General features: G+C 39.8%; 1 protein-coding gene across 1 annotated transcript in view; it reads right to left on the reverse strand.

Annotated features, from left to right (window-relative positions):
* LOC122938953 (enoyl-CoA delta isomerase 2-like) overlaps positions 1-22,538 on the reverse strand; it is a 51,283-nt gene that overhangs the window by 20,118 nt on the left and 8,627 nt on the right. Inside the window, exons 3-5 of the mRNA XM_044294840.1 lie at positions 6,067-6,210; positions 1,118-1,187; positions 668-770 (exon numbers count right to left, since the gene is read on the reverse strand). Coding sequence (XP_044150775.1) covers positions 668-770; positions 1,118-1,187; positions 6,067-6,210 — 317 coding nt within the window. The remainder of the gene's footprint in view (positions 1-667; positions 771-1,117; positions 1,188-6,066; positions 6,211-22,538) is intronic.

The raw sequence follows: 22,538 nt of genomic DNA on the forward strand, positions 1-22,538 counted from the left end.
TACAAACATGAAGTAGACATATGGGGAATGTAAAGTCATCACAATTTTTGGGGGTATTACTATGTATTACAGAAGTAGAGAAACTGAAACTTTGAAATTTGCTAATTTTTCAAAATTTTTGGTAAAAAATGTATTTTTTTATGCAAAAAAATTAACTTTTTTGACCCAATTTTAGCAGTGTCATGAAGTACAATATGTGACGAAAAAACAATCTCAGAACGGCCTGGGTAAGTCGAAGCGTTTTAAAGTTATGAGCACTTAAAGTGACACTGGTCAGATTTGCAAAAAATGGCCTGGTCCTTAAGGTGAAAATGAGCCTGGTCCTTAAGGGGTTAAAGGTCCAGAATTTCAATGTGAGTAATAAGTTTCATAATTGGATCATTTACACACTCATCTTAGGCCACAGCCCATTTCTGATGAAACTCTGTCCCCTTTCTGATAAGCCCTGCCGGCCTCCTTTCAGAGCAAGTTAGAAAAAATTGCAGAAACCCCGGTTGCGCCAAAATTGTGCCAATCTGCATGACATTTTAGACAGATTTTAGGCGCCTACACATTAGGAAATCTGGGTCACTGTGTTAAGATTAGCTATGAGTAGAACTACCCCACAAAATTGTATTTTTAATCGTGATGTATGCATTCTGGCGTAAAACTTTAGAAAGTAAAATACCTTACTGTCCCGGATCCTCCTTTCATCATCTCTTCAGGACTTCCTGTGAGAGGCCGAAGAGCATTACTCAAGTCATTGCCACTGCTAAAGTAGTCTCCTTGCCCTGTACAAACACAAAATGAAGATATTTAGTTCCATGTGTCCCTTTTTAATTCAAATGATATTTAAAAATTAAAATCAGCCTAGGGCCATTTGTTAATAAAAATTGATCATAATACAACCTTATATTCATTAAAATATAACGTTTGGTTTCACAAGTAAAGAGGCAGAGCTATTACAATCCCTCTTTTGTATATGTAATGATCAGCGGGTGCGAACCCACTGTGCCATGAGACCAACCTCCTCAGAGGGCGATGTCTGAGTGCACCCCTTGTTCTTCATGATATAAAACACAGGTGAATAAGCTTTGAATAAGATATATTCAAAGATTGAAATAGCATGGTGCAGTACCTGTTACTACTGTTAATACAGAATCATCTTCTCCAGCATCATCCAGTGCAGTACACACTTCTTGGTACATCTGCAATTAGAGACTGTTTATGGTTTGTTATATTCTTTTCTGTATACTTGTGTGCTTTCTATAGTCTGACTGATAAAAGATAACCACATATACAAGAAGTCTTTTTTGTTATATTCATTGCTTGGGACCCTTGAAATGTAACTTTCCTGATTCTCAACAAAGGGATAGCAGCAATCACTGCATCTTTCTTTGACAGTCAACTCATGCACTTTCACAAATGTGTAGGTACCTCTAAATGTCCCCACATCCGTAACCTAGAAGGCTCCCCATTCCTTATACCTATTTACAACTAATAGAAAATGTTGCATCAATGGTCAGTGTTTCACCCCACCTGGATGGTTCTTGAATGTCTACCACACCTCAGTAAATGCCTATAGTATTCCTGAGCTTGCCTCAGGAGTAATGTTAAGCCTCATTTACACATCAGTGTTTCACGGACGCGTGCTCCACGGACAGCACACGTCCCCATTCATTTTAATGTGTGTATTCAGACATCAGTGTTTTAGCACAGTCCGTGGGTCAGTGTTTTTAGCACCGATGCATGCTCTATTTTGTCCATCACGTCTATTATAGTCTATGGGTCCGTGAAAACCACGGATGCCATCCGTGTTTCACAGATCATTAAGAAGAGATGCTTTGAAAATTATTTTTCAGCTGTTCAGTGTCAGTGAAACACGGATGCAACACAGACAGCAAAAAACGGACACAGGGACCCAGCAAGGATCCTTCACGGACAGCTTCATGGATGCATCACTGACCACCTGCTCACGGATTTCAGCACGGACGTGTGAATAAGGCTTTAGTCAGGAAATGCTGATGTGGGGTGTTGATATGGAAGAGTCTACATAGCTATATTTGGTTGTATATTTCTTCTACGGTGTTGAGTTGATCAGGGTACTGTGATGGAATACACAGGGAGCTGATCTTAGGTCCCAAGAACCCATATCACAGCTGGTGGTGATAGCTTGGGCACATCCATAAATGTCAGTATAGAAGAAGGATGATATATTATAACTCTTCTAATTTAGATGTATACTAGCACATTACATTACTAAATGATGATATGACCAATCGGGACATGCCGCATTATAGTCAATGGCTAAAATATGGATAAAAAGTGGACGTAAAGGACAGAGGAAGCGAAGAACATCTACCATCACCTCCTGGACAACAAGCAGACCCACCTCCACCAACAAGATTCTCAGACCACAGGCTGATAAGTACCCCTCTCCAGCCGAAATCTTTAATATACTTGATGCCCCTTCGGAAGAGGGAGAGTTATGGTGGGTTTACATTGGATGAGGAGCAGACGATTATTGGGAAGGAAACATTCCTTCCCAACAACTGGCTGATCGGTCAGTGCGGGAAAAACATTGCATTTGCATGCAGCAATCATCTCCACAGTATACGAACGAGCGATTGCTATTGTGATCGCTAGTCCTCATACAGCTGCATTGTTTATGGGCAGCAGATTGCCGTTTAGACAGCATGATCTGCTGCCCAGAAACGATAATTAAATTTACCTGTAGGAATAACAGTTTCACCCAATGAACGAGAGTTTCAATCATTCATCGGGTGATCGGCTGCACTTTTAGGTGGGCAGATTGTTTGGAATCAGCATTCGTAAGATAATCTGTCCAACTATCGGGTCATGTAAACCCGCCATTAGAATGCCTAGTGGAAGGGACAAGCTGCATATGTGTGAAGCCGAGTGTGTATTGTTTGTTGGTGTGAAAAAGTATTTTACTGGACAGAGGTTATTTTGTGTATTTTGTAGTTAAGTACTACACTACAACTTGTATTACATTGATTTACATAGACATAGCAAAAGATTACACCTCCCTTCCAGTCCTTCACACTTGCCTTCCTTTTTTTCCAATACTCATTTTTCTTCACCATTTCTCTCTGTTCATTTGAACAGCAAGAAAAATATGTTTTTTTGCAATATCAGTAACTAGCAAACTATATATTTTTCTAAAGAACCTTGATTAAAAATTTCCAAGTGTTCCACCACTTTTAGCCCCTTCTTTCTGGGCTGGAAGTTAGTAATTTTTGTCTGTCCGAGAACATAAGAAAGTGCTGGTTCGCCCTTCTGTGTGGAAATGTCAGTAGATCATGTGACTGAAGAGGCTGCTTGGCTGTCCTCTGGCCCCTGCTCAAAGCCACCACCTCCTGGCCATACCCCTCAGCGTCATCATCGTTCTGCCCACTCTCCATCATGTTCCAGCTGAACTTCTGACTGCAGTCACAAGATGAGTTACAGCTGTCTTACGCCATATACTATCTGGGATTATCAAATGTCTGCTCTGGGGTTTCATTTCTATTTCTAAGAATCTGCTTTTATTGTACTTACAGACCTAAAAGAACGACAAGCTCACCAATCATATAACCACTGCCATTGTGGCTATTTTCAGCGCAGGATGATGACCCTGAGGGAGCTGGCCCAAAGGAGAGGGGCTAGTAGAAGGTACCAGAACACAGCCAAACCCCTTCAGTCACAAGATCTGCTGACATCTCAACACAGAAGGGGTCAAGAGAGAGAAAACTACAGAACTTTTGGTCAAGAAAGAAAGAATAGAAATGACACCCAGCAGCCCATCCCCCCCCCCCCCCAACAGCTGTTTAAAGAGGTGGCACTCCAATTGAATAATACTTTCTCTTCATTACACTGCTTGTCGTCTCAGAGGTGGGGTGTAATTATATGTACTCGCTCCATTCACTTGAATAGAGCAAGTACTTGTAATTATACAGCACTGCCACTGCAAGGGAGATGGTGTGTAGTGTAATAAAGAGGAATCAATGCTTGCATGGAGAGCCACCTCCTCTTCAAATAGTTGATTGGTGGGGGAGCTGGGTGTCAGACGCCCTGCCGATCAGATATTGATAAGCAAATATGTGGCCACAGGATGAGAAAGGCGCTCATAGGGTAAATAGGTAAAGATGAAACAGCGTTCTTCAAATTTAAGGTGAATATGTGCTGCTCACCTGTTTAGGTTGCACCGATTGGGTGCAACCGTGATGAAGGTCCGCTGGATTAACTAGGTATCAGGTTGGAGCTGCCGTGTCCAAAAGAACTAAGGGCGAGGGCCAAGTCGCCACTTCGTTAATTACTAGAAATACTGACGATGCCCGTCACGACTTTTGTGGTCTGGTGAGCTGGTGGACGTGAGGCGCAAATCAAAACCGGATTTGATAAGTACGGGTTTATTGAGAGATAAGATATTGATGACCCTGAGGATAGGTCATCAATATATATTGCCTGTACAACCGCTTTAAAAGTCTTATGTAATTAGAATATATGTCATGTGACTACTTTAGTGATTGCAGACAAGGTTACAAATATAATACAATAGAAGCTCAATTACTCCAGCTATACTGACAAGAGGTTAAAAACCATCTCTCTTTCCTTACTATTTTAACCCCTTAGTGACAACCAATACGCCTTTTTATGGCGATCACTAAAGGGGCCTTAGGGGCCTGCAGCGAAGAGTGGGGCCTCGGCTCTCACATGAGAGCCACCTCCTGCTCTAACAGCCCGGACTGGCAGGAGTGTCGGGCTGTTTAACCCCTTACATGCCGCGGGCAAGGGTGCCTGTCGTGTGTAAGCAGTGACAGAAGGAGCAGACTTCCTCCGTCTCCCATCGGTACCCCGCAAATGCGATTGTAGGGTACTGATGTGTGTAAAGGCTGGCTGGGACCAGATATAGGCCCCAAGCCTGCCTTGAGTGTTTTCCAGCAGGCCGCGTCAATGTCAGTATAGCACTGACATTTAAATGCAATGCACTGTATTTTAAAAGCAATCAAAATACTGCCTGTTCTAGTCCATTTGTGGGACTATTTAGTGGTTAAAATGTAAAAAAAAAACATTAAAACAATTCCAATGAAAAATATGCTTTTTTTTCATTGAAAATATGCTTTTCAATGAAAAAATAGCAAAAATAAAATCTCCCCCACGTTTGGTAACAACCCGCACTACACAAATATTTCAATTATCCCCTACGGGCAGAATTAAAAGTTTATTCTTAGTCACCACCGAAAAAAGTTAACGAGCGATCAAAAAGTGAATTTAACCCCAAAACGATACCAATGAAAAACTACAACTCATCCTACAAATATCAAGTCCTCACACAACTCCATAGAAATAAAAAAATAAAAAAAAGTTATGGGTCTTGGGAAGCGGCAATGCAAAAAGATTTTCTTCCTTTTTTTTTTTAAAAGGGGTTTTATTGCACAGAAGTAGTACAAAGGAAAAAACTATATGTATTTGATATTGCTGTAATCGTACTGACCAAGAAAATAAAAATATTATGTTATTTATACCGAAAACTAAACGTGAAATTTATAATGTAAACATTTAGTGGCAGTATTGCTGGTTTTTTTCTCCATCTCCCTCCCAGAAAGAGTTCATAAAAGTTAATCAGAAATTTATGTGTACCCAAAAATTACACTATTAAAAACTACAACTTTTCCCGTAAAAAAACAAGCCCTTATACAGCTACATAGATGGAAAAATAAAAAAGTTATAACTCTTGGAAGGCGACAATGAAAAAAAAAAAGAAGAAAAACACTTAGTAATGGTAGAAAAATTAGTGTGATCTACCAAATATGCAAGGACTGAAACTCCTTTCAACATGCAGAATCACTGCGGAAATTGCATACATAGGGACAGATAGATATGAGAGATTAGACAGATAAGATTAGATTGCATAGATTAGATTAAATAGATAACCAGTCATCATCTGGTTTGCTATGAATTATGCTATTGCTAGTTACTAATGTAAAGTACAAAGTACATAGCCTTATGTTAACATTGTTAGGTTATACAACGTGATAAGAATGTTTAGCATTATCATGAATATGGAGAAGAACTATACGTTACCTCAACACTAAAAGCATTTTTTTTCTTTGGCCTATTCAGCACTATTTTAGTGATTTTATCTTGGTAGACAACTTGAATAGTTTCATATTTTGGTATAGGCTTAGAAGATACCATACGTGGTTCCAGGTGGACATTCTGATTTCCCTGAAAGTCAAAACAAACAAAAAAAATAATAATTATTGAACAACTAACCAATCCTTATCCATTAACCAGAAATAGTTCTCTGTCAATACACATTGTATACTACACCCTAAAAATGTTGAAAACATTTGGCTAAACGAATAACTGGCAATACCCACTGAAAGAACGAAAAGATAATTTAATAATAATAGTAATCTTTATTTATACTAGATAATTTAATAATAATAGTAATCTTTATTTATACTATATATACATATTATATAACACTTTACAAAGAGGGGTTCATGTACAGAGTCATAAAAAACATAGCAACAAACAAGTCAACAATTAAAACAAGAGGAATGAGAGCCCTGTTCACAAAAGCTTACAATCTATGAGCAGATGAGGGTGACACAGAATGTAACAAGTGATTTGTTCAATGGTCCAGCTATCGTGACAGAATAGGGGAGTAGATATAAGGCTGCATGAGCTAGTCACTGGCTGATATCTGTAGTGCTTCTGAGTGTATGGGGTGTGGATATTTGAAGTTGGATCAGGTTCAGAAGAATGATGCTGAAGGGTGATGTGGAGGGGGGGGGGGGGGAGAACGGTGAATAGAGGAGAATTATATCTGGGGATGTGATAGGCTTACCTAAAATTATGTGTTTTGAGGGAGTGCCTAAAACTGTAGATGTTGTGAATTAACCTAACTGCTTGGGGTAGGGCATTCCAGAGAACTGGTACAGCTCAGGAGAAGTCTCGGAGCGGAGACAGGAGTGAAAGGTTCAGATTATGGTGGATATTAGTCGTTGGCAGAACAGAGAGCAAGGATGGGATGGTAAACAGAAATGGAAGAGATGTAAGAAGGGGGACCCTGCAGCACTGTGTAGAGCTTTGTGTGAGTGTGAGAGCAGCTTAAATAGAATCCTTTACTGTATGGTTAACCAGTGTAATGACTGACACAGGCCGGAAGCATCGGAGTATGATGCAAAGGTGCCAAACCCTCTACTGGCAAGAAATTATTAAGAAAAGTTTTGCTAGTCAGAGATAAACTGTACCCTGGGTAGTAAAATTCTGATAATTGGATCGAAGGACTATAAATTATTTGGACTAGCCAAAAAGGATTGCTGGTCTTGGTTAATGTACCCTTAGAAACAATACTGGAGAAAATGGAAAGTCACATTTTTTGGAATGCTTGTCTCCTGGGTTGTCAATTTAAGCAACATCATTTTGCAGCTGAGATTTTTCCTTAAAGATTTGTTAACTATTTTCTAATTTTTTTTAATACATCTTCAATTGGCATAGATAGGATGAGTACACAATTGTATATTTCAATACATGCTAACTCTTTGAATAAAAAGTCAAATGTACCATGCATCTGATATTTATCGAAGGGTCATCCGCTAATATATATATATTTTCCATTAAAATACATTTTATGTAAAAAATGCAAGTAAAATCCTCGAGTTTTTACACTGACACTAAACCCAATAATAGGCGCCACTTCTTGGTCTGTACAGATCGCCTTACTGCAGTTACCTTCTTATCTGTCATTCTAATCCTGCCTTTGATGATAGCATCTCTGTGTATAGATAAGACAGGGTCCACCATTCACGATAGGGGATTGTCAAAGCTTATCTATACTTTCCTTGTTCAATGACCTCTTCAATGAGACTCTTCACACAATAATTATTACTGCCTGAATATGTAATCAAATAAGCAATAGTCATATGTAGTTATGGAAGGGGGGGAATTTATCATGATATCCCCTGCACTGTCGGAGGCTGCGCTCAATTTATGATGAGGTGCAAGTCTCATCATAAGTTAAGTGCATCCTCCAGCAGTCTGTGCACCTAAATTGAAAACTGGAAATTAAGATAAATTCATCAGGCCCACTGGCTTCACCCACTCATAACCCTCACCACACCACTTTCTCCAAGTGGCGAGGGTGGTGTATAAAGGCCAGTTGCGACTAAATTTGGTCACTGTGGTGTTTAAATTCACAAACATGGGAATGTTATCATCAGAAAATGACATTGTTTAAATCATGTTTTTATCTTTAAGATATTTTTAAAGAATTCTTGATGATATTTTAAATTTTCCACGTGACTATATTTAACCCCTTCTCTACCAGTACTGTACATGTATGGCTCTAATGGGGTCTTTAACTCTTTCATGACCAACGGTCATTGATGTCCCAGTGTCCAGGTCAAAATTTACAAATCTGACATGCGTCAATTTATGTGGTAATAGCTCTGGAACACTTATTTATCCAAGCCATTCTGAGACTGTTTTCTCGTGATACATTGTACTTCATGACAGTCATAAATTTGAGTCAATATATTTCACCTTTATTTATGAAAAAAATCCCCAAATTTACCCAAAATTTTGAAAAATTTGCAATTTTTAAAATTTATAATTTCTCTGCTTCTAAAACAGAAAGTGATACCTCATAAAATATTTATTACTTAACATTCCCCATATGTCTACTTTATGTTGGCATCATTTTGGAAATGTAATTTTATTTTTTTAGGCCGTTACAAGGCTTAGAAGTTTAGAAGCAATTCTTAAAATTTTTAAGAAAATTTCCAAAACCCACTTTTTAAGGACCAGTTCAGGTCTGAAGTCACTTTGTGGGGCTTACATAGTGGATACCCCCCCATAAATGACCCCATTGTAGAAACTACACCCATCAAGATACTCAAAACGGATTTTACAAACTTTGTGAACCCTTTAGGTGTTCCACAAGAATTAAAGCAAAATGGAGATGAAATTTCTAAATTTCACTTTTTGGGCAGATTTTCCATTTTATAAAATTTGTTCTTTAACACATTAAGGGTTAACAGCCAAACAAAACTCAATATTTATTACCCTGATTCTGCGGTTTACAGAAACACCCCACATGTGGTCGTAAACTGATGTAAGGGCACACAGCAGGGCGCAGAATGAAAGGAGAGCCATATGATTTTTGGAAGGCAGATTTTGCTGGACTGGTTTTTAGATGCCATGTCCCATTTAAAGCCCCCCTGATGCACCCTTACAGTAGAAACTCCCAAAAAGTGACCCAATTTTGGAAACTAGGGGATAAGGTGTCAGTTTTATTGGTACTATTTTGGGTACATATGATTTTTAATTGCTCTATATTATGTTTTTTGTGAGGCAAGGTAACAAAAAAATGGCACCGTTTTGTTATTTTTAATTTTTTACAACATTCATCTCACAGGTTAGATCATGTGCTATTTTTATAGAGCAGGTTGTTACGGAGGCAGTGATATCAAATAGGTCTACTTCCTTTGTTTGTTTGTTTGTTGCAGTTTTACATAATAAAGCATTTTTTTTAAAGAAATTATGTTTTTGTGTGTCCATTTTCTGAACGCCATATGTTTTTTTATTTTTCGGCCGATCGTCTAGTGCACGGGCTCGTTTTTTGCAGAAAGAGTTGAGGTTTTTATTGGTACCATTTTTGGGTACATATGATTTTTTGATCATTCATTATTACACTTTATGGGGCAAGGTGACCAAAAAAATTGGCTGTTTTGGAACAGTTTTTATTATTTATTTTTACAGCGTTCATTTGAGGGGTTATGTCATGTGACAATTTTATAGAGCAGATCGTTACGGACGTGACAATATCCAATATGTTTTAGTGTCTCCATAGTCTGAAAGCCATAGCTTTTTTATTTTTTTTGGGGGGGGGGGGGGGGGGGTTGTCTTAAATAGGGCATCATTTTTTGCGGGATGAGGTGACTGGTACTATTTTGGGGTGTATACTACGCCTTTTTGATCGCTTGGTGTTGCGCTTTTTGTGATGTAAGGTGACAAAAATGGCTTTTTTTTTACACAGTTTTTACTTTTTATGGTGTTTATTGGATGGGGTCGATCATGTGATATATTTATAGAGACTGTCGTTACGGACGCGGTGATACCTAATATGTGTGGTTTTTGTTTTGCTTTTTCATTTTTTATAGGAAAAGGCAATTAATTTTTTTTTATTTACATTTTTATTTATTTATACTTTTATTATTTTCAATTTTTTTTTATCAAGTCCCTCTTGGATCTTGAAGATCCAGTGGGGCTGATGGCTGTACTATACTTTTCAATGCTCTTACATTGCAAAGTATAATACTACCAGATTCTGTGCAATGGCAATCATCGGGCCCTGCAATCTGCAGTGCACCAGCCCCGATGGTGGAGAGAGGGAGCCCCCTCCCTCTATTAACCCCATGGATGCTGCTGCCACGGCATCTAAGGTGTTACAGCAGTGTCAGCATACAGCTGACACTCGCTGCCGATGTCGGCGGCTCAGGAATGGAGCTGCCGCCATCAAACACAGCAGAGGGACCACATCGGGGGCAGAGGGAACAAATGGGGTAGGGCTGGAAACAGGGGGTACGGCCAGCAGGAGGGGGCACAGATGGGGGCAGGATGAATGTATTGGGCGGGGAGGGGGCAGACCGCATCAGGTGGCAGGCAGAGGCAGGGCTCACGGTGGTGGTGGGCGGTTGGAGGCGCACAGGAAGGGGGCACAGATCGGGGGGCTTCAGGACACTACCTGATTTCAGGCACTGATCTGCAGAGTGCAGATCAGAGCCTGAAACCGGCATTTTAACACTGCCACGATCCGATTGGTTAGTCTGCACAGACTAACCAATCGGATCGATTGCCGGCAAAGGACCACTCTGATTGGTCTCTTGCCGGCATTACTGCACAGTATGCTGTCTGTGACAGCAGCAGGGCAGGGGCAGAAGCTTTAATCCAAACGCTTTGCAGCGCTTGGAATAAAGAGCGGGCTTGACGTTTATACACATGCTAGCTGCACGGGGTATGTGCAAATAGCACGTATATAAACAGATTGCAGTCGTGAAGGGGTTAAACATGGCGCCGCTCGCGTGTTCAGCGAGGCCATAGCTGACGGGTCTCTGAGTGGACGGCAGCTAATGTCCGTGACCATCAATAATGCTGATCGCAGACATTATAGCCTTTAGATGCTGTGTTCAAGTGTGATCATGGCATCTAAAGGATGAAATTCCCAGAAGCGCGTGCTTCCGAGTTAAGACCGGCATCCCCGTGCGGCGATCAGGGATGCCAGTCATTACTTCTAATAGGAAAATATAGAGATCCTCCTGCGCTCCTGTTGAATAGATTCGTGTCAGTCTGCCTTTGTGGGGGAGACTCCGCTGCTAAATGTCTTGAAGGAGCTATTGTTCTCCCTAATAAAAATTGTATAAGGTAGATATATCACCCGTGGGGGATATATGACATCAGCGCTGATACACAATCAATTCAGCTAGTCCTACTAGGTTGACACTATGCTTGGTGTCAGTCTAATTATTCATATGAATTTGCTATGTGAGCTAGTTGTATTAAGATGTGAGTGGCTGTCCTTGTCAATTGAGGTGTGTGGTCGGTCACTGGGGGTGAGCAGACAATGAAGTTGTTAACACTGGAGATAAAGCGGCAAGTCAGAGGTGGATGTTAGTATAAACACTATCCTAGGTACCTTGTTAGTTCGTTGTCTGAAGCGTTCCTTTTGTCGGTGTTCTGTTATGTTGTTGTTCTTCTTCTTCTATATTGTTCTTCTTTCTTCCGTTTGGTATTCTTTCAAATCCCGGCGTTCTTCTTGCTCTCCTTTCTGCAGCAGCGCGGCCCCGGCCGGAAGCACGCGCGTCGCGAGGGAGCTTGGTCCGTTACCCGGGAAACCGCCGGCGGTGACGTCACCTGATACGAGTACGGTGGCCTCCGTGGGGCAAAAGACTGTGACCTACGCGTTTCGAAGCCAAAGCGGGCTCCTTCGTCAGGGTCAGTCTGCTTGCTATGTGCCGGAGGTTTAAATAGCTCGTCTGGTTTCCCATGGCAACGGATAAACACTGTTTTTGGAGTGTAAGAAGTGCTGGTTTGTGATGAATATATTGGGTGCGTTAATTTCCTCATGGATTATGCAATCTATTATGCGGTTGTGCAATTATTCTTGTAATATTCATTGTTCATTATTGGATAGTAGTATAAAGCAACGGTTGGGTTTTTAGAACATCAATAGTGTGTTATTTATGTTTAGTATTTTATATATATATTTTATAATTTTTTTATATGTATATTTTATATTATATATCTAGATGTTTGTTGGTGGTTATTTATTAATGAAAGGCGAACAATTCGATTTCCTGGTTTAATCCATTGGCGGCTAGGCTGTTGCATCTAAAAATCCACTTGCTTTCGGCTCTGGACATAATTTTAATATAGTCACCTCCCCTCCTATCTTGCTTCACTTTTTCTATGCCACCAAAGCAAGATCCTGAAAATTTCCCCTGGTGGAATTCTGTGTAGTGACGTGATAGTGGATGATTATCTGATTTCTTTTTAATATTGTTAACATGTTCTTTTATTCTAATTCTCAATTCTCTTTTAGTTCGCCCCACATACATTTTGTTACACGGGCACTTAATGTAGTAAATTACTCCCTTGGTGTGACAGGTAATGTAGTCCTTTATCATATATTTCTCTTGTGGGGTGTTTATTTGAAATGTTGGTTTTACCTGATGTTTCGTGCTTTTACAGTTGATACACAATCTACAGGGGAAAAAGCCCTTTTTGGCACATGTTTTCGGGTTTGTTGTGTCATTCTTGATGGAGGGGGCCACCAGATTGGCCAAGTTGGGAGCCTTTTTAAAAATGAAGGTGGGATTATTGGGGATCTTATTACCAATAATTTTATCATACTTTAAAATGTCCCAATATTTATGTATGATTCTTTTGAAGTTTTTAACCCCTACGCTATATGTTGTAATGATGGGAATTTTGATATCTTCGTGGCTTTCTGGGTCATTTATTTCCCCTTTTTCTTTTTCCCTAGGTTTTTTTTCCTCTAGTAGGGTATGGCGGTCCAGGTTTTCTACAATTTTGGTGATGGGGGTTAGTTTTTCTAGTTTGTAGCCTTTTTCTATGAATTTAGTATTTAGCATGTTCGCCTCTTCTTGATAATTGGTATTGGTGGTACAGTTTCTACGTGCTCGTATATATTGGCTGAAGGGAATATTGTTAAGCCATATGGGTAGGTGGCAGCTGTCCAAGGGAATAAATCCGTTGGTATCCGTTGGTTTATGGTATGTTTTCGTATGTAGTTTCCCATTTTCGATAAATATGTTCAGGTCAAGGAAATTTATTTGTGCCTTGTCGTAAGTTGAAGTAAAATGTCGGTCACTGGGGGTGAGCAGACAATGAAGTTGTTAACACTGGAGATAAAGCGGCAAGTCAGAGGTGGATGTTAGTATAAACACTATCCTAGGTACCTTGTTAGTTCGTTGTCTGAAGCGTTCCTTATGTCGGTGTTCTGTTATGTTGTTGTTCTTCTTCTTCTATATTGTTCTTCTTTCTTCCGTTTGGTATTCTTTCAAATCCCGGCGTTCTTCTTGCTCTCCTTTCTGCAGCAGCGCGGCCCCGGCCGGAAGCACGCGCGTCGCGAGGGAGCTTGGTCCGTTACCCGGGAAACCGCCGGCGGTGACGTCACCTGATACGAGTACGGTGGCCTCCGTGGGGCAAAAGACTGTGACCTACGCGTTTCGAAGCCAAAGCGGGCTCCTTCGTCTGGGTCAGTCTGCTTGCTATGTGCCGGAGGTTTAAATAGCTCGTTTGGTTTCCCATGGCAACGGATAAACACTGTTTATGGAGTGTAAGAAGTGCTGGTTTGTGATGAATATATTGGGTGCGTTAATTTCCTCATGGATTATGCAATCTTACACTCCAAAAACAGTGTTTATCCGTTGCCATGGGAAACCAGACGAGCTATTTAAACCTCCGGCGCATAGCAAGCAGACTGACCCTGACGAAGGAGCCCGCTTTGGCTTCGAAACGCGTAGGTCACAGTCTTTTGCCCCACGGAGGCCACCGTACTCGTATCAGGTGACGTCACCGCCGGCGGTTTCCCGGGTAACGGACCAAGCTCCCTCGCGACGGGCGTGCTTCCGGCCGGGGCCGCGCTGCTGCAGAAAGGAGAGCAAGAAGAACGCCGGGATTTGAAAGAATACCAAACTGAAGAAAGAAGAACAATATAGAAGAAGTAGAACAACAACATAAGGAACGCTTCAGACAACGAACTAACAAGGTACCTAGGATAGTGTTTATACTAACATCCACCTCTGACTTGCCGCTTTATCTCCAGTGTTAACAACTTCATTGTCTGCTTACCTCCAGTGACCGACCACACACCTCAATTGACAAGGACAGCCACTCACATCTTAATACAACTAGCTCACATAGCAAATTCATATGAATAATTAGACTGACACCAAGCATAGTGTCAACCTAGTAGGACTAGCTGAATTGATTGTGTATCAGCGCTGATGTCATATATCCCCCACGGGTGATATATCTACCTTATACAATTTTTATTAGGGAGAACAATAGCTCCTTCAAGACATTTAGCAGCGGAGTCTCCCCCACAAAGGCAGACTGACATGTATCTATTCAACAGGAGCGCAGGAGGATCTCTATATTTTCCTTAACCCTACCATTACTATTGTTACCATCTCCCTGCAGCATACCTCTAGTCACCAAATATGAGTGAATTGTGGAATGATAGGAGAGAAAGGATCACTTTCGTCCAGTCATTCTTCAATAAAAAGAAAGAGCAAACTAACAAACCTAACTACAACTGGAACGAAAATAAAAATGAGGTTACTAATAATATAAAAAAATTAGAACAATTACTAATCACAGAAATGCGGGACCTATGGGAAGTGTCCTCGCTAGAAGAATACCTGGAAAATGACATTGTACCAAAGGGACTTAAAATAACCAAATGTCTAAACGGAGACCTGGGGGATACAATAACCCTAAAAGAATGGGACAGCCTACTTCATGACTTTTCAAAAAGAGCAGTCACATTTATAATAGAGAAGAGGAAAACCAATCTGAACAAAAACAGCCGAGAAATATTAGAACTATTTGATAAAATAAGACCGTATAAAGAGGAGGATGACCTGATTAATATATGCAGATCGATAAAAAACAGAATAAAAAATAAAGAAGACCTCATAATAACCAAAAAAATGAGGAAGTTTAAAAGAGATGAATTAAAAATGAAGAACAATACCATGATAGATAATAATAAACAAGAGAACTCCCTAATAACGGAGGAAGAATTTGACACCATTGACAATACATGGTACGGCTGCACCATAAACAATCTAACAGTATATGAAGAAAGCCCCACAAAAGGGGATAACACCAGTAACTACTCCATAAGTAATTTTTCAGTCCATGAAGAAAGTCCCACAAGAATATCCAACTCTAACAACAAGGATAATGAAATACATATAACCCCAATGCCACTAATACAGGAAATCAGGACTAACAAAGACAGAAACAATAAAAATCATGAAAATGGCTCCATAATATCACCGAACAGGTACGCCATATTAGAAGAGATAGAGGAAGACATTGGGCACTGAAGGATGAGGATCCCACCACTAGGGACCACCGACCAAACTAGCAATACAGACAAGTCGGAACAACAAGTCAGCTATGCCACAGTTGCAAGGTACCGGACTTAGGCGCCAGAACAAAGAGGGAGCTCCTATACAAACCAGAGCACACAGCTACCACCACTAACAATAACAATAAAAAAACAATAAAGAAAACCATTAAAAATGATTTTTTTCACGCACGAAATCCAACAAAAGAAAAAACAAAGAGGGAGAAGAGGCCGAGGACTTAACTAAAATATCACTGAAACAGAAAACCATGGGAGAAGGTATATTCAATTCTAAGCAGTCACCCCCTTCAGTATGGAAGAACTCTCCCTCCTTCATAAAGGCCTAAAATTTCGCCCCCACCTCGAAATTTAACAGCTTCGACGCCTTTATTGGGGTCAAGAAATTTCTGCGAAACTTAGCCCTAAAAAAATTCTTCATTAAAAAATAAAAATTTACTAAATTGAATAAACAAGTAAACCACCCGGAAAAAAACACCATTGAAATGGAAAGAAAAAAGAGCGATTCCATTAAAACCGCCAGCACCCATCAAAGGATTAGATCTGATAAAAATAAAAATAAAGAGTATATCAGATCAGTAGAAAGTGACACAAATATTATACCGATCTCAGATGACAAATTCAGACACACTGACCTAAAACCAGTATCAAAATTTAATCCAATCACTGAATATTCAGATTCATTGATTACCTTTCAATCATTGGTTACTAGAGACCTCCTCCATATGAATCAAAACAGGAAAAAAGGTCCTCAGAACCTCACCAAGGGTGAGACAAGTGCTATTAGATCCTTACAAACAAACAACCAGATCATTATCAGGCCAGCCGACAAAGGAGGAGGCCTAGTAATATTAGATATAGATGATTACCATAAAGAAGCTTTACGAATACTCTCAGATACAAAAACTTACAAAAAATTACGAGACAATCCGACAAATCAATACACTTTCAAACTGAACAAATTAATCCTAAAAGGTAAAAGCTTGGGTGCACTCTCAAAAGACGAGATCCAATTCACCAACAACCAAACCCCCAGAATACCCATATTTTATTACCTACCCAAGATCACAAAAATAAAACTAATCCCCCTGGTAGACCCATAATCTCTGGTATAGAAGGCCTCACTTCTAACCTATCAAAATATGTCGATGTTATGCTGCAGGACAAAGTAGTCAAATTACCTGCTTACTTGAAAGACACAAAACACATCCTACAAATATTAGAGGGTATCCAGTGGCAGGCAGACTTCATTTTGGGTACTCTTGATGTGACCTGCCCTTTACACAGTCATTGAAAAAACGAAGGGACGTGAAGCCGTAGAATACTTTTTAAACAAAGATAATACCATGTCAGGTGACCAAATAAATTTAATAGGTGACTGCATCACGTTCATTTTAGACCACAACTATTTTAAATACGGACCTGACTTTTACCTCCAGACGTGGGGGACCGCGATGGGGACCAGATTCGCACCGAGTTTCGCAAACCTCTACATGGGCAGATGGGAGGAGCTCACCATCTTTCCCCATGGGAGACTCGGTGCGGGTCTGGTCCTCTGGAAGCGATTCATCGATGATATTGTTTTTATCTGGCAAGGGGACACTATATCCCTTGACAACTTTTTAATCAATTTAAATAAAAATGACTTTTATCTACAATTTACCTCATCTTATGATAAGGCACAAATAAATTTCCTTGACCTGAACATATTTGTCGAAAATGGGAAACTACATACGAAAACATACCATAAACCAACAGATACTAACGGATTTATTCCCCTGGACAGCTGCCATCTACCCATATGGCTCAACAATATTCCCTATAGCCAATACATACGAGCACGCAGAAACTGCACCACCAATACCAATTACCAAGAAGAGGCGAACATGCTAAATATTAAATTCACAGAAAAAGGTTACAAACTAAAAAAACTAATCCCTATCACCAAAACCGAAGAAAACCTGGACCGCCATACCCTACTAGAGGAAAAAAAACCTAGGGAAAAAGAAAAAGAAGAAAAAACGACCCGAGAACCAAGATGATATCAAAATTCCCATCATTACAACATACAGCGTAGGGGTCAAAAACTTTAAAAGAATCATACGTAAATATTGGGATATTTTAAAGTATGATAAAATTATTGGTAATAAGATCCCCAATAACCCCACCTTCATTTTCAAAAAGGCTCCAAACTTGGCCAATTTGGTGGCCCCCTCCATCAAGAATGACACAGTAAATCCGAAAATATGTGCCAAGAAGGGTTTTTACCCCTGTAGATTGTGTATCAATTGCAAAAGCCTGAAGCATCAGGTAAAACCATTATTTCAAATAAACACCCCACAAGAAAAATATACGATAAAGGATTATATTACCTGTCACACCAAGGGAGTCATCTATTACATCAAGTGCCCATGTGATAAAATGTATGTGGGGCGAACTAAAAGAGAACTAAGAGTTAGAATAAGAGAACATGTCAATAATATTAAAAAGAAATCAGAGAATCACCCACTATCACGCCACTACACAGAATTCCACCAGGGGAAATTTTCAGGATCTTGTTTTGGTGGCATAGAAAAAGTGAAGCAAGATAGGAGGGGAGGCGACTACATTAAAATTATGTCCAGAGCCGAGAGCAAGTGGATTTTTAGATGCAACAGCCTAGCCCCTAATGGATTAAACCAGGAAATTGAATTGTTCGCTTTTCATTAATAAATAACCACCAACAAATATATAGATATATAATATATAAAAAATATATATATAAAAAATAAACAACACACTATTGGTGTCCTAAAACCTAACCGTTGCTTTATACTACTATTTAGCAATGAATATTGCAATAATAATCATACAAACAAACACAGAATAGATTACATAATCCATGAGGAAATCAATCGCACCCAGCATATCCATTACAAATCGGCACTTCTTTCACTCCAAAAACAGTGTTTACCCGTTGCCATGGGAAACCAGACGAGCTATTTAACCCTCCGACGCACAACAAGCAGACTGACCCTGACGAAGGAGCCCGCTTTGGCTCCGAAACGCGTAGGTTACAGTCTTTTGCCCCACGGAGGCCACCATATTCGTATCAGGTGACGTCACCACCAGCGGTTTCCCGGGTAACGGACCAAGCTCCCTCGCGACGCGCGTGCTTCCGGCCGGGGCCGCGCTGCTGCTGATAGGAGAGCAAGAAGTACGCCGGGACTTGAAAGAATATCAAACGGAAGCAACAAGAAGAATATAGAAGAAAACAACACAATAGAACACCGACATAAGGAACGCTTCAGAGAAAGAACCGACAAGGTACCCAGGATAGTGATTATACCAGTATTCACCTCTGACTTGCCGCTTTATCTCCAGTGTTAACAACTTCATTGTCTGCTCACCCCCAGTGACCGACCACACACCTCAATTGACAAGGACAGCCACTCACATCTTAATACAACTAGCTCACATAGCAAATTCATATGAATAATTAGACTGACACCAAGCATAGTGTCAACCTAGTAGGACTAGCTGAATTGATTGTGTATCAGCGCTGATGTCATATATCCCCCACGGGTGATATATCTACCTTATACATTACTTCTAATAGGATGGGTCTTTCCGACGAGATCCAGGGTATTAGAGCTGCAGTTACTACATTGGCCAGAAGGTGGCAGGCCAACATAGGAGATCAGCAATTAGAGAATTACTTACAAAAAAAAAAAGTAGCGGACATTGTAGCCTACTAGAGGGGCTACAAAAAAGTAAAAATAAAATAAATGTAAAAAAAATAAAGTAAAAACAAACATTTAAATCACCCCCTTTCCTTCAAATAAAAATACATAAATATAATCATCAAGCATCACCGCATCCAAAAACGCCCATACTATTAAAATATAAAAATATTTTTACAATATGATGTATGGCGTAATTGGAAAAAAGTATCAAAATGGCCAGTTCAACATTTTACTGCTTCTCTTACCCCATAAAAATTTGATTAAAAAAAAAAAAAAGACACACACACACACTCAATAAAAACTACAGACCATACTGCAAAAAATGAGCCCCCACACAGTTCAGTAGACATAACTATAAAAAAAAAAGCTATGGGGGGGGGGGGTTAGAATATAGTGATGATGTTAAGAACAGCTCAGGCAAGATGGCAGCCCCCATAATCATGTTCAGAAAACAGAACAAAAAAATAAATAAAAAGAGATGTTTTCTTTGTTATTAATTTTTCTCTTTCTATCATTTTTATTTCTTTTTTCTGAGCTTCCACTATATCTACACCATATTAGCACAAAAACCTATTCAAAACCTACAGATTCAAATAGTTATATTAATAGAGACAGCTGTCACCTGCCCAGATGGTTAGATAATATCCCCAGGAGTCAATTCCTTCGCCTAAGAAGAAACTGCACTGAAACTAAAGAATATGAGAAAGAGGCAGAAATTTTAGGAAAAAAGTTTACAGCAAAGGGATATAATGTGGATATAGTGGAAGCTCAGAAAAAAGAAATAAAAATGATAGAAAGAGAAAAATTAATAACAAAGAAAAATGAAGATGAAAAACAGAAGGAAATAGAAATGAAAGACAAAATACCACCTATTATAATCCCATATAACACACAAACCTATATACTTAAAAAAATCGTAAGAAAATATTGGGATATATTGAAAGAGGACAAAATTGTAGGTAACCTCATACCAGCAAGACCAGTCTTCATATATAAAAGGGCAACCAATATAGGTAGTAAGATTGCTTCCACTAGTAAAGGTGCAGGAATATTGGGGAAAAAGACAAATACAAAAGGAAATCTCCCACAAGGATTTTTTTCCCTGTAAAAGATGTGCTCCATGCAGAAATACAGCAAAGAATACAGTTAAAATACAGCACATAAAAAACTATGAGGGCAGTTTTGAACAAAAGATAAAGGGTCATATCTCCTGCAATACAGAAGGGGTAATTTATGCCATCAAATGCCCCTGTAATAAGCTGTACATTGGACGTACCAAGAGAAAAATAAAAAAACGTATCAGCGAACACATGAACAATATAAAGAAAAAAATCTATAGGACATCCCTTATCTAGGCACTTTACGGAGGAACATGGAGGACAATTAGAAGGTATGTCTTTCATGGGCATAGAAAAGGTAGAACTGGATGCCCGGGGTGGAGATTATATAAAGAAGCAATCAAAAAAAGAGACAGAATGGATATTTAATCTAGATACAATGTTGCCAAAGGGCTTAAACTCAGAAATTGAATTATTTGGTTTTGAATAGTTATTACGGAAACAGAGGGGTGGGAAGGATGGACAGCATGGTCTATAAATGCAGTGGATGTAACATTCCCTGACGAAGAGTGCCGTTGCACTTGAAACGCGTAGGATTGACTTCCACTGCTACCCGTAGCTCACCTGCGGTGACGTCACCAGCTCAGACGTGAGCGTTAATCTAACAGGTAACGGGTATATTCTGCCACCGGCCGGGGCGAATTTCCCAATACTTAAATATTAATACAAAGCCGATGCTACAGCCATCCTCCCCTGGATCCACTCCCCCTGCCCTGTACCAGATACAGAATAGACACGTGGACCATCACAGTACACTGCACCGCAGCAGAGAGATCTGAATGAAGGTAGGACCTGGACACAGATATATGTTTGTAGCGGTCTGCTAATTACGTGATAAGGAGGAAGGCGCTCTGTGTAGTTCTTTGGTTTTAGTCGCACTATAGCGCGCGGTGTTACACTATTTTATACAGCTATATATTTGCGTTTTGTACAGCTGGTCTGCACACTACTTTACATAGCAGGTCACGGGACTGCTAATACACCGCTGCGAGTTCTATGTGGTGTAGCGCTAGTTGACAACATTGTATTAGTTAATAAGGGCATAATTTAATACAGCTCAGGGAGACCTACAAGTAGTTATGTTTTACTGTAGGGGGTAAAATGTGGTGACAGAATCCCTTTAGGGCCCTGCACTGATCCACCTCTTGCCTTAAAAAGGGACAGGAAACAACTGGAGAAGGTAAGAGGGAGGGAGGGGGCTTTTATCTGCTGATCTCACAGTTGTTTCCTGTCCCTGAGAAGGCAGGGTACCCTCCAGGTGGTGCCGTTGGGGAGGCGTGGGGAAATTTTTTATTATTATTGACATTGTTCAGGGATACTTATAACTTACAGTTTATTTTTGCTGCAGAATTATTATTAAAAAAAGTGATTTTTGTATTTTTTTTACATCGTTCACATTTTACACAAAATCCTTATAATTTAATTTTTCAGGTTATTACAGTCATTCGGACACCTACATTTTAAAATTGTATTTAATGTGTTCACAATATAATGTATTTTACAGTATATAATGACAATACTTTAAGGGAGTGAAGGGTGGTTTATTTTTACATTTTTTGTATTACATTATTTATAACATTTTAATCGGGTTATAATATTACTTCACTTTTATAACATATTACTATCCTCTGGTATGCTAATGGTTTATACTCCGCTTTCCCAGCTACAATCGGGTCACTCAGAAAGACATTGACCTGGTTGTAGAGTTGAGTCCCCTTTGATCATGCCACAGTATGGGGCATGATCAAAGTGTTAACAGCCAGGTCAGAGCTTCGTCTGCCTGTTAAGCAGGAGCCAGTGCTTAGAAAACAGGTTTTTAGTAACAGCTGTTTTTTAGCGCTGGAGTGCTGCAGCAGTGATCCAACCCCCTCATCTGCTGCAATGCCAAAAGACGTTGCTGCAGATCTGGGACCTGCACTGCCCACTGTCAGTCGGCGGTCATAAAAAAGGGTTTCCTGGGATTTTACTACTGATGACCTATCATCAGGATAGGTCATCAGTATCTGATTGTTGGGGGTCCGA

The sequence above is a fragment of the Bufo gargarizans genome, chromosome 5 (assembly GCF_014858855.1).
Source record: "Bufo gargarizans isolate SCDJY-AF-19 chromosome 5, ASM1485885v1, whole genome shotgun sequence".
Lineage (NCBI taxonomy): Eukaryota > Metazoa > Chordata > Amphibia > Anura > Bufonidae > Bufo > Bufo gargarizans.